Source organism: Calonectris borealis, chromosome Z, assembly GCF_964195595.1.
Source record: "Calonectris borealis chromosome Z, bCalBor7.hap1.2, whole genome shotgun sequence".
Classification (NCBI taxonomy): domain Eukaryota; kingdom Metazoa; phylum Chordata; class Aves; order Procellariiformes; family Procellariidae; genus Calonectris; species Calonectris borealis.
Genome location: NC_134352.1, coordinates 40,782,748 through 40,795,477, shown reverse-complemented (window position 1 = coordinate 40,795,477; position 12,730 = coordinate 40,782,748). Strand labels below are relative to the sequence as shown.

Below are 12,730 nucleotides of genomic sequence, written 5' to 3'. Positions count from 1 at the left end.
TGATGTATTTAAAATATTTATTTAAAACTATAAAATGTTATCTGCCAGTGCCAGATGCAAAAGTAGGCATAAGCTTAAGTCCCAGTGTTCCAAACTGTGATTTTTCAAGGTGTATTTTAATAGAAGATTGTCAGACAGTGCTGGAAGCTTTAAAACATCACTGAGAAGTATTGAAAGCTAGTGTGATCTGCTGAAGGCAAGAATCCCAAGTTTTTCCTGAGCAAAACCAGATTTTTAGTTTAGTGCATCTTGAACAAAGATTTTAAAAATATGTTAGCAAGACTGTTTGATGAGGAAGTAAGAAGCTACAGGATTTTTTGCAATAAGCCTCAGCTGTGTTTTAGTTTTTGTTATCTTACATGCAATGGAAATAGCACTTCCGTCTCCATCTTCAGTGCCAGGTAGTTTATTCTGTGCTCTGATTTTTTAGGTAAGGTTTCAGATGTCCCATAAAGACACAACAGTACCAGTGCTGGTGAGAATTCGCTGGAGAATTGTTCTTGTAGAGTACAAATAAAAAAAATTGTATGTTGTGTCAGCGTCATATGTCAATAATCTGGGGTTTGTTTGTGAAATTTACTGTTCTAACTCCTGCCAGCTGCAAAATTGTGTTAATGGGAACATGATCCAGCCTGTTTTTATCAAGGTGCAAAAAATGAACTTCATTGCCTGGAATGGAATGAGAATAACATGTAAATAGTTGAATAAAATACTTATTCATTCCAAGACATAAGTGAATCAAAGAAGCATTCGTACTAGCTCTAGAGATTGCACTGTATTTTAAACAATGACAAAGATTTTTTCTTTAATTAAGTTATAGAAGCAAGGAAGATTGAGGCATCTAACTGAATTAAATCTGCTGTAGCATGATGTTTCCTAATGATCTGATGAGATGACTTTGTCATGTGGCAACCCCCCCTTCACGCATTATTCATCTACTAGAACCGCATTAAATGCCTAGAATCAAATGTGAAAGTAGAATGTCGGTGAACACCACGATGTCAAAAAAAACCCTCCAAACTTCGAGGCAGTTGTTCCACCAGCACTCCTATCGATTTCTGCAGGACTGTGATCAGCTTCGTGCCACCTCTGTGGGAGATGGGACTACACAATGACACTTCCACAGGTTCCTTCAGCCAGCAAAATCACACAGTTCAACGCAAGACCATCTCCTTGGGATCCACAGGGACAGCAGTGTAGTGTTAAAGCAAGCAGCTGAAGGAGAAGACTGTAACTTTCAAACAAAACAAAGAAGCTCACCTGGCCCTAAAATCAAAGCTCCTCCCTGCTGAGCAGGGTCGCCTTGAAAATCAAAAGCTGGGCCAGTCATTGCTCTCCACATACTCCTAATGCTTCCCAGGAGCGTGTTTGATTTCACATGAGGGCTCCGCACTAAACAAAACGGCAAATTACTTGTTATCTAGAAACACAAAAGCATATAAGGAGAGCAACAAAATCGAACAGCTAGTATGAATCAGTTTCCTGATTACCGGTGTTTTGACAAAATATAGCCTACAAGAGACGGTCTGATGGGCAACTCCCTCCCTATTTACATTGTGATCATACTGTTTTATCAGAGCATTCTTGTTTTGTTCTGTGTAAGTCCAAACAAGGTGAGAAAATGATTCTTACCTGATACATTATTACCTTCACCTCTTTTCATGCCAAGCGTTTTATAAATTTCCCTTTGTGGATCTACATACATTTCGTGTGCATACCCAGTTAAAGTGCAAAAGGGCTGCAAAATATATGCATACAAAACAAGTAGTTCTTAAGGTTAAGACAGTAATTAGTTAGGATCTACTGACAGTGGAAAAAATGCTGACACCCCACCACACCATCCCACCCCCCACCCCCGATTTGGAAACCTGTGGATCTGTCATGTTAAATTAAAGACCAAAAATTTTTAGCCCCGAAGCTTTTACTAAAAATGCCAGTGAAATCAAGAAAAGATGTTTCCTTAGCAAACCCCAATGGTTTTTAAACTGAAACTTTAGCTATTTGCTTTATTCATGTACTACTATTAGAATTGCTTCCTGAAAAAGAATACTGTCCTCTTTTCCTGTGGTTGCAAATGACCACCTTTTCACTCAGAGCCAAATCCCTCAATGCAGACCATTAAGACACAATAGAGGATACAATGTATGTAATGACTACTTTATTTACCTTGATGTGATGATAAGATGACTGTCCAATAACTATTAGCCTCACATTTGCTTCCTAGAAGAGAACACAGGTATTGAAACTGTAAAGAGGAACTCGGTGTTTCTGCATGGCTGCAAAGCATTAGCAGAATTTGCTGTCCTGAGTTAATGATCACAGGGCACTGAGTTAAAATTATTTTAAATTGACATAACTTAACTGTTTGGAGCCTGCACCTTTGTCTGTCACCCACAATTACAGCAGCTACCTTAATTTATTAAGGGAAAAATTATTTTTAAAGATAACATTTAAGTTACAGGTGTGTAAACTTTAAGCTTTCTGTAGCGCTAGTAGCGTCATCTTTTCAATTGATTGCAACCTGCTATGATTTTGGAAATTCAAAATTTCCACTCAGTTGCACCTGCATCTAAAGCAGCAGCATGCAAATATTGGTGCACGTGCAAGTACGTCTGTGATTTACATACACGGATGCTCATTAATAGATATAACTTGCATCCGCATGTACTGCTATCTTTTGCAGGTGCAATGTTAGGCCTGAGTCTAAAATAGAGGCCAAAACTCAAGTTCATTTAGATGCCAGTAAAACAGCTAATAAAATATGAGGTTGTTTTAATACTAGGGTGTAATACTTGCCTTTCCCATATAGAATCATTTTGCTTGTTATGAAAAGAAGCCCTCCTAAAAACAGAATACTCACACCAAGAAAAGCATGGACGGTTTTGATTCTCTGTATACATTTATTTGAGCAGCCAAATTAAGGAAATGTTATTCTGAGTAACACTGATGGAGCAGTTTAGAAAAATTTGTCCTGAGAAGGGGAACTGCCAAAGAAATTGCCCCTTTTCATCCTCAAGTGGCTAAGGCTTGCTGTCAGCAAGGAGCTGAGTCTCTGTCATCGGCTACGCTGCTCTTGGGAATAAAATATGACAGAATTTCAATCAGCAGCCTAGAAGAGACAGATTGACCTTCCAAATTTAGCAGGGGATCATTGTCTTTCCTGGTATCTCCTACCAGCCAACAAATTCCTGTCCATAGCAAACCCTACCCACTCCATTTCTCCTTTCTGTCACTATGTCACTCCTGTTTGTGCAGCTGCCTGGAGAACAGGTCACACAACTGATGCAGCTTACAAATAACCATAGGAAAAGAGACTATTTTTAATCCAGATCAATTTTCTGATCTTGTTCCATGCACAACCATCAGTCAGCTGTAGCGGCATACAGGAAAGGGCAGCAGTTAGTTAGTGGTCAGGAGAAGACAGCTGCCCGGGCCACTACTAATACCAAAAGAAATGCCTGACAGATGTTGTCTAACTGTTCAGAACACAGCAGAAAAAACAGCACCAAGCTAACAGGGCAGGGAGAAATAATGCCGCTGCAACAGAGCATGTAGCGCAATAAATCCTTTCCTGTGTTTCCTAGGCAGATACATTATGGCTATTGTAGTAAACAATGAAAGTACTAACTTTCTTCTGAGCCTTTTTTGGATTCCTAGAAGGTTTAAGCCTCACGCAAGCCTGCAGCGGGACATAACAAATCTGCTCGACTACAGCAACCCCATGTACATGTTAAGGGCAGAGTACGTACTTGTAAAAACGCCTTGGGGACTTTTGCCAGGTCTTCTACATACTCCTTACAGGTGTAACATAAAAAATTCTGCAACAGAGCCAGTTGAACGGGTCAGAAACAGACATAATTGCACAGCAGTGAAGCATCAGATTCTGACTTTGGGCACAAACCATTTTGGAGGTGATCGGGAACAGGGAACAGGAAAGGTTAAAGTTCTCTGCAGTCACCGAATTTGGAGTAGGATCCTGGTTTAATCCAAGACTGAACAAGGACACTGGGCTTGGGGCCTTGCTAACATTTTTATCTCTGGATATTTTAGGAATGTGAGAGCTGGCTTGCCAGCTGGGAGGTCAGGGGACACAAGACTTGTTTCCCTAAAGACACGGGTGAAGAATTATTTCCTTTCGGGTAAACACTCTATCGTTTTCCCAAAGAACGGGGGTTCCCAGAAGTAGAACGGATCTCCTCTGTATTTTCTTTCCTCTCCGCTCCAGCCCAGGCCATGCGAACCCCCCGCTCCCCCCCGCCCCTTCACGGTCCAGCTGGGGCTCCCCGCAAGGCGCCCGCTTGGGCTCCAGGCCGGCGAGCGAACCCGCCCGGGCAGCCGCTCCCTCCTCACCCGCACGAACACCACGATGGCTTTGCGCTCCCCGAACAGGGCCTTGAAGGGGATGCTCCTCCCGTCCGCGTCCACCACCAGGCAGCGGGCGGCCTCCCGCAGCTCCCCCGCCTCCGGCCGCCGCCCGCGGCCCCGCGCGCTGCCCACCTGCCGCGTGACGGGGGGCGCCGGCGGCCCGGCCATGGCCCGCCCCGCTCCGCCGCTCCGCCGGGCCTGCGCGGCCGGGGCGGGAGGGGGCAGAGGAGGGCGGGGCCGGGGGGGAAGGCCCGGGGGCTGCGTGGCCGCCAGGAAGTGGCGGGGCCGGCGGGGCGGTGTCGGGCGCCTTCCCGCGGCGGGCGGAGGAGTTGGCGAGCTTGGGCCTTTGGGCAAAAGGAGAGGGAAATGGGCCAGGATGCAGTTCCTGCCGAAAACGCGACAAAATCAAACCGAGCCTCCCAGAAATGGTGCGCAAACAGAAGCAGTGACATTGTCGTGCAGTCTCAAGGTCAGGGTTTGCTTTGCAGGATGCCACAGCATTTCAGAGGACTGTGAGCGAGCTAGGAAATTCTGTTTTCGAGCTGCTGTATCGGAAAAAAACAGACCCAGTTTCCGTATTGAAGCAAACGCAGAACTCCATGGGACTTTGGCAGCTGAATAGCAGAGGGTGCTGGGCCGTGCAAACGCTCGTGTGAGCGCATGGAGCGCACACAGAAACGAGTGAACGGACCAGAAGAAAAGCACTAGGCAGTTGAAGAGTTCTTGGTCTCTTGGATTGCTGTGTTAGCTGAAAGTTTAGGAGGAGGAGAGCGCTCGCCTTTTCTTAGTGGGCAGAGAAAAAGAAGTATCAGAGGGAATAGGGGGTGTCCAGAAGTTACTCTCCTTTATGAAGCTCTCTGATAATGTCAGTTCCAGAGTCTGTGTTGGCAAACTGTCTCGGTGTGTATAATGTTTATGTTATTCAAACTTACATCCCTTATGCTTTGGGTTGAGCCCATTGCTTTTTATTACCAGGAGTAAGCACGTAGAAGAGGTTAATCCCCTTACTGCATCGACTTTTCAACTATACAGAGACTATTGCTATGTTGCCCTCAATCTTCTGTTTCCTAGACTAAATAATCCCCCTTTTTTTTTTTCTTTTTTAACAATTCTTTCTTCTCATAGGTCATGTTTTCTAGAATTTCTAGAACACAGATTTTGTAATTTCCTCTGGAGTTTCTAGATGGTTTCTGTCATTCCTGAACTTCAGTGCCTAAAACTAGACACCGTATTTTTGCTAAGTGTTAGGTTTTCTTCACGTCTTGGGTCTCCACATCCACTTAAACATGCTGGCATTGTGTTTGTGCTTTTTACAACAGCACAGTTTTATTGACTCCAGTTCAGCCTGAGAACCACTATCGCTCCCAGCTGCTCTGCTGCTAGACCTTCCCTAGAAGGGAGTGCATTACCATAATTTCTCTTAAAATACTCGGTGAAAGAAATTCTCTCTAACGTCACAATGTCTGAAAAGTCAAATTAGCTCTGTATAAGACTTTTACACAGGATGATACAACATAGTTAGCCCTCCAGTTGGGATACCTCCCAGCTCTGTTTTAAACCTCTTGCCAAAAAAGACCCTCAGGGCATGTAAGGTGCTTTGTGCCATGTCAACACCAAAGACAAGTCAGCTCTGCATTATAAATAACAACATGAGGGAAAGTGATCCCTGGCTGATAGCTCTTTACAAGTTTCCAGCACATACACACAGGTGAAACTGGTCAGCTGCTGGTACAGCCCTGTTGTTTAGAAATGAAAGTTTATTTCATGACATGGATCCAGCTTGTGGCTTTGCCAGGTTAACTGTGATCATCATAATAATACTTTGCTGAGCTAGCAAATCAGTGTTTGAATGTTAGCAAAGCACTTCTTGTGTATTTGCCTATGGCTGTGTACTTCAAGGACTAATCTTACAGTCCAGTATGCCCTCACAATGACTTTGATTTAAAAGGCAGTGAGCTCAAATTGGTAAAGAGTTTCTGAAAATTGTGAAACTTACATTCTGCTAGGTAAGAATTTGGGCAGTATTCATTCCCCATTGTTGTTGTCATCAGACTTCTTTGTTCACTTAACAGTTACCTTTATACTATGCCGTCAGACAGATTTTTTCAACTAGCAGCCCATGAAGCAAACGTTGGCTGTGCACCTCTGCACGGCGGCCCCTCAGCAGTATTGATGGGAATGGCCTGCCTACCTTGACTACCGCAGGACATAGCAAAGCAGGGAGAACTGACCACTTCTGACATGCTTTCCTCTTCGTCTTGGGGCTGAAGTGGGAAGGCTGGTCGCAAAACCTTGCTGCGTTATGGCTGCAGTAACGCCGCTGGGTAGCGTTGGGCAGGACCCAGGGGCACAGCCCAGCACTTGGTCGTCAGTACAGCTTGGACCAGGGCCCTTGCCATTGCAGCTGGAAATCAGAGCCTGCAGAAGTGGCAGTCGTACCACTACAGGGGATCTGTGCCACAGCCTCTGAGCGGGAGCGTGGGTAGGGATGAGCCTGCTGATGAAAAATGTTGGGCAGGGTAGTGTCACAAACTCAAAGGACACTGCCCCAGCTCAGTCTGCACATAGCTGACCTTGTGCCTAGAGTCCAGAGAGCTCATTCTCACTTGGTTTGAAATGAAATTTCTGAGGAGCCCAGCCTGCCTGGGAGAGCTGGTAAACATTCCTACTAAGCTAATCAAGACAGCCTGCAGACCTCCCTCTTTTATGCCTATTTGGCCTCCTTAAACTAGCTGAAGAAACATATGCTTAATGCCTGGTTTCAGCAGTATACAATTAAGGAATAGCAACTTTCTTCCTAGGATATTCGCCAAAGCATTCTCTAAAGCCCCTCAAACAGCGTGGTTCTAATTTTTCTTGGAGATTCCTAAGTGTTGCTAGAATACAAATATAAATTGCTGTCACCCCCCTTTTTACGGAGAAAGAACAGAGACAAGGGCAGTTGAACACTGACATGTCCTCTGAACGAGGAATCATTCAAAATTAGCAGTCACATTTGAAAGCTGAAGCTTAAAGCCTTTCATTTATGTATGTTTAACAGAAATACGGATATAAGTTCCACTGACTCGGAAGGAAAGACTCTGTATCTGCCGTTATTCTAGACAGTACTGACTGTCTAAAAGTGCAGTCTGCTAAAACCGTAAAATTCTTCAGTGTGAGCTGTGGCTAGGGAAACCTTCCTTTCTTTCCCTTCTCCTTTTTATAGCTCTTAAAGATGTTGATAACCTAAAAACCATAGTTGTCACTGTGATGTCTTTTCAGTGTCTTAAGAAGAATCAGTTAGTACATTGGTATTATTAATCACGATGTAACATTCAAGATGCATGCAAGTCACTTTCTTCACTGCAGTGCAATTTACTGTTGTAAAGAGAAACTTAGCTAATATTTAATTAACCAAGGTTTGGATTACTTTGTGCTGTGGATAGGAAATTCAGATTTCTACCATTTCAAGAGGAAGAAAAATAATTACACACAGATGTGGAATAATTTATTTGTTCTGTATTGACTAGTGAAACAAAATACCAGCTGTAATTATGCAACCTGATTTCCTTTATTTACAACAGCTGAACAAAATATTTGACAAAAGAGGTGTGGCCTGTATCAGTGGCATAAACACTGTCTAGGGTATGTGGTGTGTATTTGTAAGGCAACATGTTATTATCAATTTACTGCAAGATGTACTGTTTATTAAGCACAAGTAATTTTGTTGTTCTTGTTTATCTAACTTATTTAGCTAGAGATAACATGGTTATTACTTACCAGCTAAAAATAAATTAGTGTTTACGATTCCAGAGTAAAAATATCATGCTAAGTGCTGTCTAAAAATGAGTTGTTTTTAAACTGTTGTAGCAATCGAAAAGCAATAAAATGTACTGTCCTGTAGATAAGAGGCTTTTTCCTTTATGGCTGCCTTTTGTTGTTTCCTTAGTGTCATGATATACCAGGGGTACACTAGACTTCTTGACCGTGGGACTGACTCTTCTGATCAGCAAGGGGAATCATTTGCAGCCTTGAAAGTCATAGTGCAAATGCTGGCTTCATCTCCATTTTTTCTACCTGATGTGTGCTCTCTATCTCCTGTTGTGGTTTCTCTTTAGTTTTACTTTCTATTTTTTTGCTGAGGGAGGAGATATTACTGTTTCAAAACTTGCCTAGGTTTTGCACTTTGCTTTTTCACTCCATTTAAAAATTATTCAAGATTATTTACAAGACTAAGGGCTTTGTAAGTTTGGTTGCAGTGTCAGTCAGTATGTGTTGCATACTGATTAACTGTTGTTTCACAACACAAATAATCTAAATGTAATTAGAAATCTACTCTAATAGTTCAGTGATCATACTGACATATGGAGAGAAAAATTTTCTCCTGTTATGTTTGGCATATTTAGTTTTGTGATACAAACCCTACAGAGAGAGCAGTAACTACAAACTACTACACAACAACATGTAGCAATACTAAGTTAATATAGCCTCTTTGGTTAATATAGCCTCAAGGCATAAAGGGAGCCTTTAATACATTTAGTAAGAGCTCTCTGTATTGGATCTATTTCTGTTCTGCAGCTACTAACTCTGTGTGCTGCAAATGAAAAACAGAGATGACCATCTGTATGTCAAGAATAGTAAACGATACGTGAAGATGCTGTTTAGTTGCTCCAAGTGCCTCTGGTTTGAATCTTTCGTTAAAGAACTAAGAGGAAGCAAGTCTCTCACCTAAGAAATCGCTATTTAAAAGATAAGTCACAGTCAAAAAGCAAATAAAAGATACGCTGCAATTCAAGCTAGCCAAACAGACTTGTCTAATATCTTGTTAGCATTAAGGCTCTTAGAAAGTAAGCTAATTATCTCTAGTGTTTAAATTTCAGTGTAAACTAGATCAGAGGATTAAGAGATGAAGAATGTGAAGAAAGGCGGAGGTGATCTCATGGAGTGTTCATGCCAAATTAAGTCTTGTTATTGACTCTTGCACTGGTGTCTTACAAGGTAAACAAAAACTTTCTTGAAAGCTTTAGATACTGTTCCTTTTTTTACTTCCAGCAGAACAATCTAAAACTTTTTCTTTTTTTTTTTTTCCCCCCACAGTATTACACTGCTTTTTGCCTATGCAGGAAAAGCATACTGTAGGAAGGTTGTAGTTCCCAGCTGCTATTTCTATTTTCTGTGTTCATAGAGAGATGGGTGTATACATAGCAGTGGATTCAGTTCAAATGGCTCTTTTACATATGGCAATGTTGACATTTAGCTACAGTTAGGAATTCCCTTCTTGAGGCTGGTGGATCATATAATATATTTGCTGGAGGCTAATAACTTGAGCTAATTTTAGCACACACTTGAAACAGATCTCATTTATTTCCTGGTGTATAATTAAGAGCAGCATCAGTTTAACATCAGACATATCTCCTGTGCCTCTTTGCTAGAGGGATCAATTAGGAACCTAAGCAAATTCCCATATAGAGGTAGATTTCTTTTTTTTTTGCAAGCACTTAAGCTTGACGGACTGCTTGTATCTTGAGGACTACAAATCCATGGCCCGTGTCCACCTTCCTCCCTTTCAAAATGGCTAAAATGTGTTGCCTAAGTATCTCTTATTATTGCGTGTCTTATTGAGATGATGTATGTGCCAAACTTGGGACGAAGTAAGCCGCAGGTTTCATTTAGTAATGCCTTCCTGAAGAAATTATTTAAATAAGAAAAAGGAGTCCAAAGGTGAAGTGTCTAATGGCCGTCATGTGAATCCTCTGTCAGGAACTTCAGAGATCACAGCTTTCCAGCTGGCTGTCCTAAGAGGGTCTTTAAAATCCTCTCCAGTGGAAATAATGTGTTTGCTTTGTTAAAACTTCCACCGCAGCCAGTAAAATTCATGCCAGAGCTGAGGCGGAGGGCCCAGCCTTGAAAGCCTTCTGGTCTGGAGTTTGTGTGGGTGTCGGTGTGAATCCTGCACTTGGTGCTCTGAGAGCTGATCCTTGGCTTAAGGCTCAGGAATCTGGCCCCTGCTGTATCTTCCACTGTTTGAACAAGAAAGCTGTTTTTCTTCCTGCTGTTTGTATCATAATTATGTTATTTGCTCCAACAAAGATGTCGATCTGCTTCAGAAGATTTTTATGTTGTAATGAAGCTATTTATTCTTTCCTTATTTTTCAATTGCTATTTGCAATTCTTTTTATACATACATTTCTAATGCAATCATTTGTTTATGCACAAAGCTAGCAGTAGAAGTGAAGAACGGAATAAAAGGGGGGAATACAAATACGTTAAATATACTTTAGTTACAGGCAACCATAAATAAAAATGTATTAACATATCAGCTAAAACACAACTTCTCTAACCAAAACATCTGTAAATGTAAAAAAAGTGTTATCTTTCTTTGCAGATTGATGAAAGGTCATTTAAATTAGTTCAATTTATGTACTATTGTTCCATTACACATCGTCTTTCATGTTATAAGTTAGCATGTGCAACGTCCTTCTGTCTGCAGCCAAAGATTTTGCACATAAAAGCTGAAGAACAAAGTATACACAAAAAAAATTTTAAAAAGCAAAGAATGGTAAAGGAATGAAAAAATGGCTGATTACATTTTCCTCAAAACTCTTTTTTTTCTTTTTTGCATTTTCCTCTATAAAATGTTTGCAAAAATTTTAACTTGGTTTCCTTGATGCTGATTTTCATGCATCAATAATTTGTTAAAAGCAGCTTCTGTCATTTCTGCATAGTACATGAGTCAGATTATTTTTTCAGGCTGAGCTGACTTGCTCTCATGCTCTCTCCAGAAAGAGCGATCAACCGCCACTGTTTAAAAAATCTTATTAGGCACTTTAACATCCAAGCTGGTCCTGCTATGGTTTCCGAGGTCCTGACATAGAACTCTAGTGACTTCAATATAGGTTTGATCATACCAATAAGTTAGTTAGGTGTCATAACAGTCAACCTGTAAAATACATTTGTTTCTATGCTACTCTTACCATTAATTCTACAAAGGGAAATTCTTTAAAGAAGCAATAGTTGTTGTTTGAAAATATCAGATGAGTGAAGAAATATAGCTGACAGTCCAAGCGGGATCAGTGCAGCATCTGGAATTGCCGTGCCGGCAGGAATCACTTCTTGCCAATCTAATTTGTGTGTTCCTTTCTGAACGGTTATAACCACTGTTGCTTCTCTTAAATGGAAAGACCATAAGATAGAAAAAAATGAATCAGACTTGTTTGGGTGATCTTTGTGGATCCCATCCTACTTCTCTCCTATTGCGTAGTAGGCTGCTAGTATCTAAGGCAGATGGGTCTAAGCAGGGATTATGTATGTATGTATGGATTTATTTATTTATTTAAACAAACATATAAAATGGCTTTTGATCCACTTCTAAATATACCCAGTCTGTGGGCATATTTATTCTACTCTAAAAATGTCTCTTCGGGAAGTATGGTCCACTTGGGAGATGCATGTGTAATTATTCTTTTTCTCCATAATCCATTTTTCACATGGGCAGGGTGTGTCTGTGGCTACTTTGCAATGCTTCTGTGGCCTGTGCCTCTGAGTCCTTATGGCAGTGACTTTTGAATAAAAGCTTTAATAAGATGTTTTTAAAAATCACACATTTAATTATTTTTCCTTGTATATCTGTGCAGCTATATTCTAACTAGATCATTGTAATTCAGCCTCTGTTTCCAACAACGTAATAAGGAGCTTGTTCACACTTGAAAGTTAATTCTGATTAAAGTAGATGTAAATTTAATTTCTGTAGCTATTGCTAAGTAACCCCACTTGTGGATGTACTTATTTGAACTCTGCTTATCTGAAATAACTTTTGAATAATGAGACTAAAGCAGAATAAGGGATAATTCTACAGGAAAAGGCATGTAAAAACATGAAGTTTTTCAGAATATCTATACCTCATACTGTGGACAAGCTGTGAGAAGTCTTTTAGTGTGGTACTATTTTAGCTTTCTATGGGAATTTGAGGTGATAAAAATTTCTGAAGTCTTTGTTGTTATCTCTGATGTCACTTAGATAAGAGAGCTTTTATTTCATTGAACTAAGAGGACTGCTTTCTTTGAAGAAAATTGACGGTAATCTTGTAGAGTAAGTTATTTACTGGATTCCAGTTCCAGAAAAAAAGCATGAAGAACAGGGAGTCAACAGCTGGCTTGCTGTGCCAAATGATGGATAAACAAGTCTTTGCAAAAAAAGGGCGATACTCTCTGTTTGCAGTTTTCCACACAAATTTAAGTATTATAACCCCAAAAAAGAGGTCATAGTTCTAAAGAGTTAGAGTCCGAGAAAGAGTTTTCCCACGTAAAGGGGAAAAGCTGTCTGTTGTGGGTGTAAAAATTCCATTTTCCTGGGTGCACCATCGCCTTCTGCACATTGTTGAGGCATT

The 12,730-nt window shown here is 41.0% G+C and overlaps 1 protein-coding gene across 1 annotated transcript; it reads right to left on the bottom strand.

Annotated features, from left to right (window-relative positions):
* On the bottom strand, positions 1-4,548 carry PRXL2C (peroxiredoxin like 2C). Its single transcript, XM_075136210.1, has 6 exons — positions 4,351-4,548; positions 3,750-3,818; positions 2,167-2,220; positions 1,633-1,738; positions 1,261-1,392; positions 1-669 (listed from the first exon to the last, which is right to left on the bottom strand). Exons 1-6 carry the CDS (start codon positions 4,531-4,533, stop codon positions 542-544), a joined length of 672 nt encoding a protein of 223 aa, XP_074992311.1. The 5' UTR covers positions 4,534-4,548; the 3' UTR covers positions 1-541.
* Between the last annotated feature and the right edge of the window lie 8,182 nt (positions 4,549-12,730).

Coding starts and splice junctions, on each gene's coding strand:
- PRXL2C (XM_075136210.1), bottom strand. CDS start 4,533: ATGGCCGGGCCGCCGGCGCCCCCCGTCACGCGGCAGGTGGGCAGCGCG. Junction 3,819..4,350: donor CCATCGTGGTGTTCGTGCGG/GTGAGGAGGGAG, acceptor GCTCTGTTGCAG/AATTTTTTATGTTACACCTG. Junction 1,393..1,632: donor TGAAGGTAATAATGTATCAG/GTAAGAATCATT, acceptor CGTTTTGTTTAG/TGCGGAGCCCTCATGTGAAA.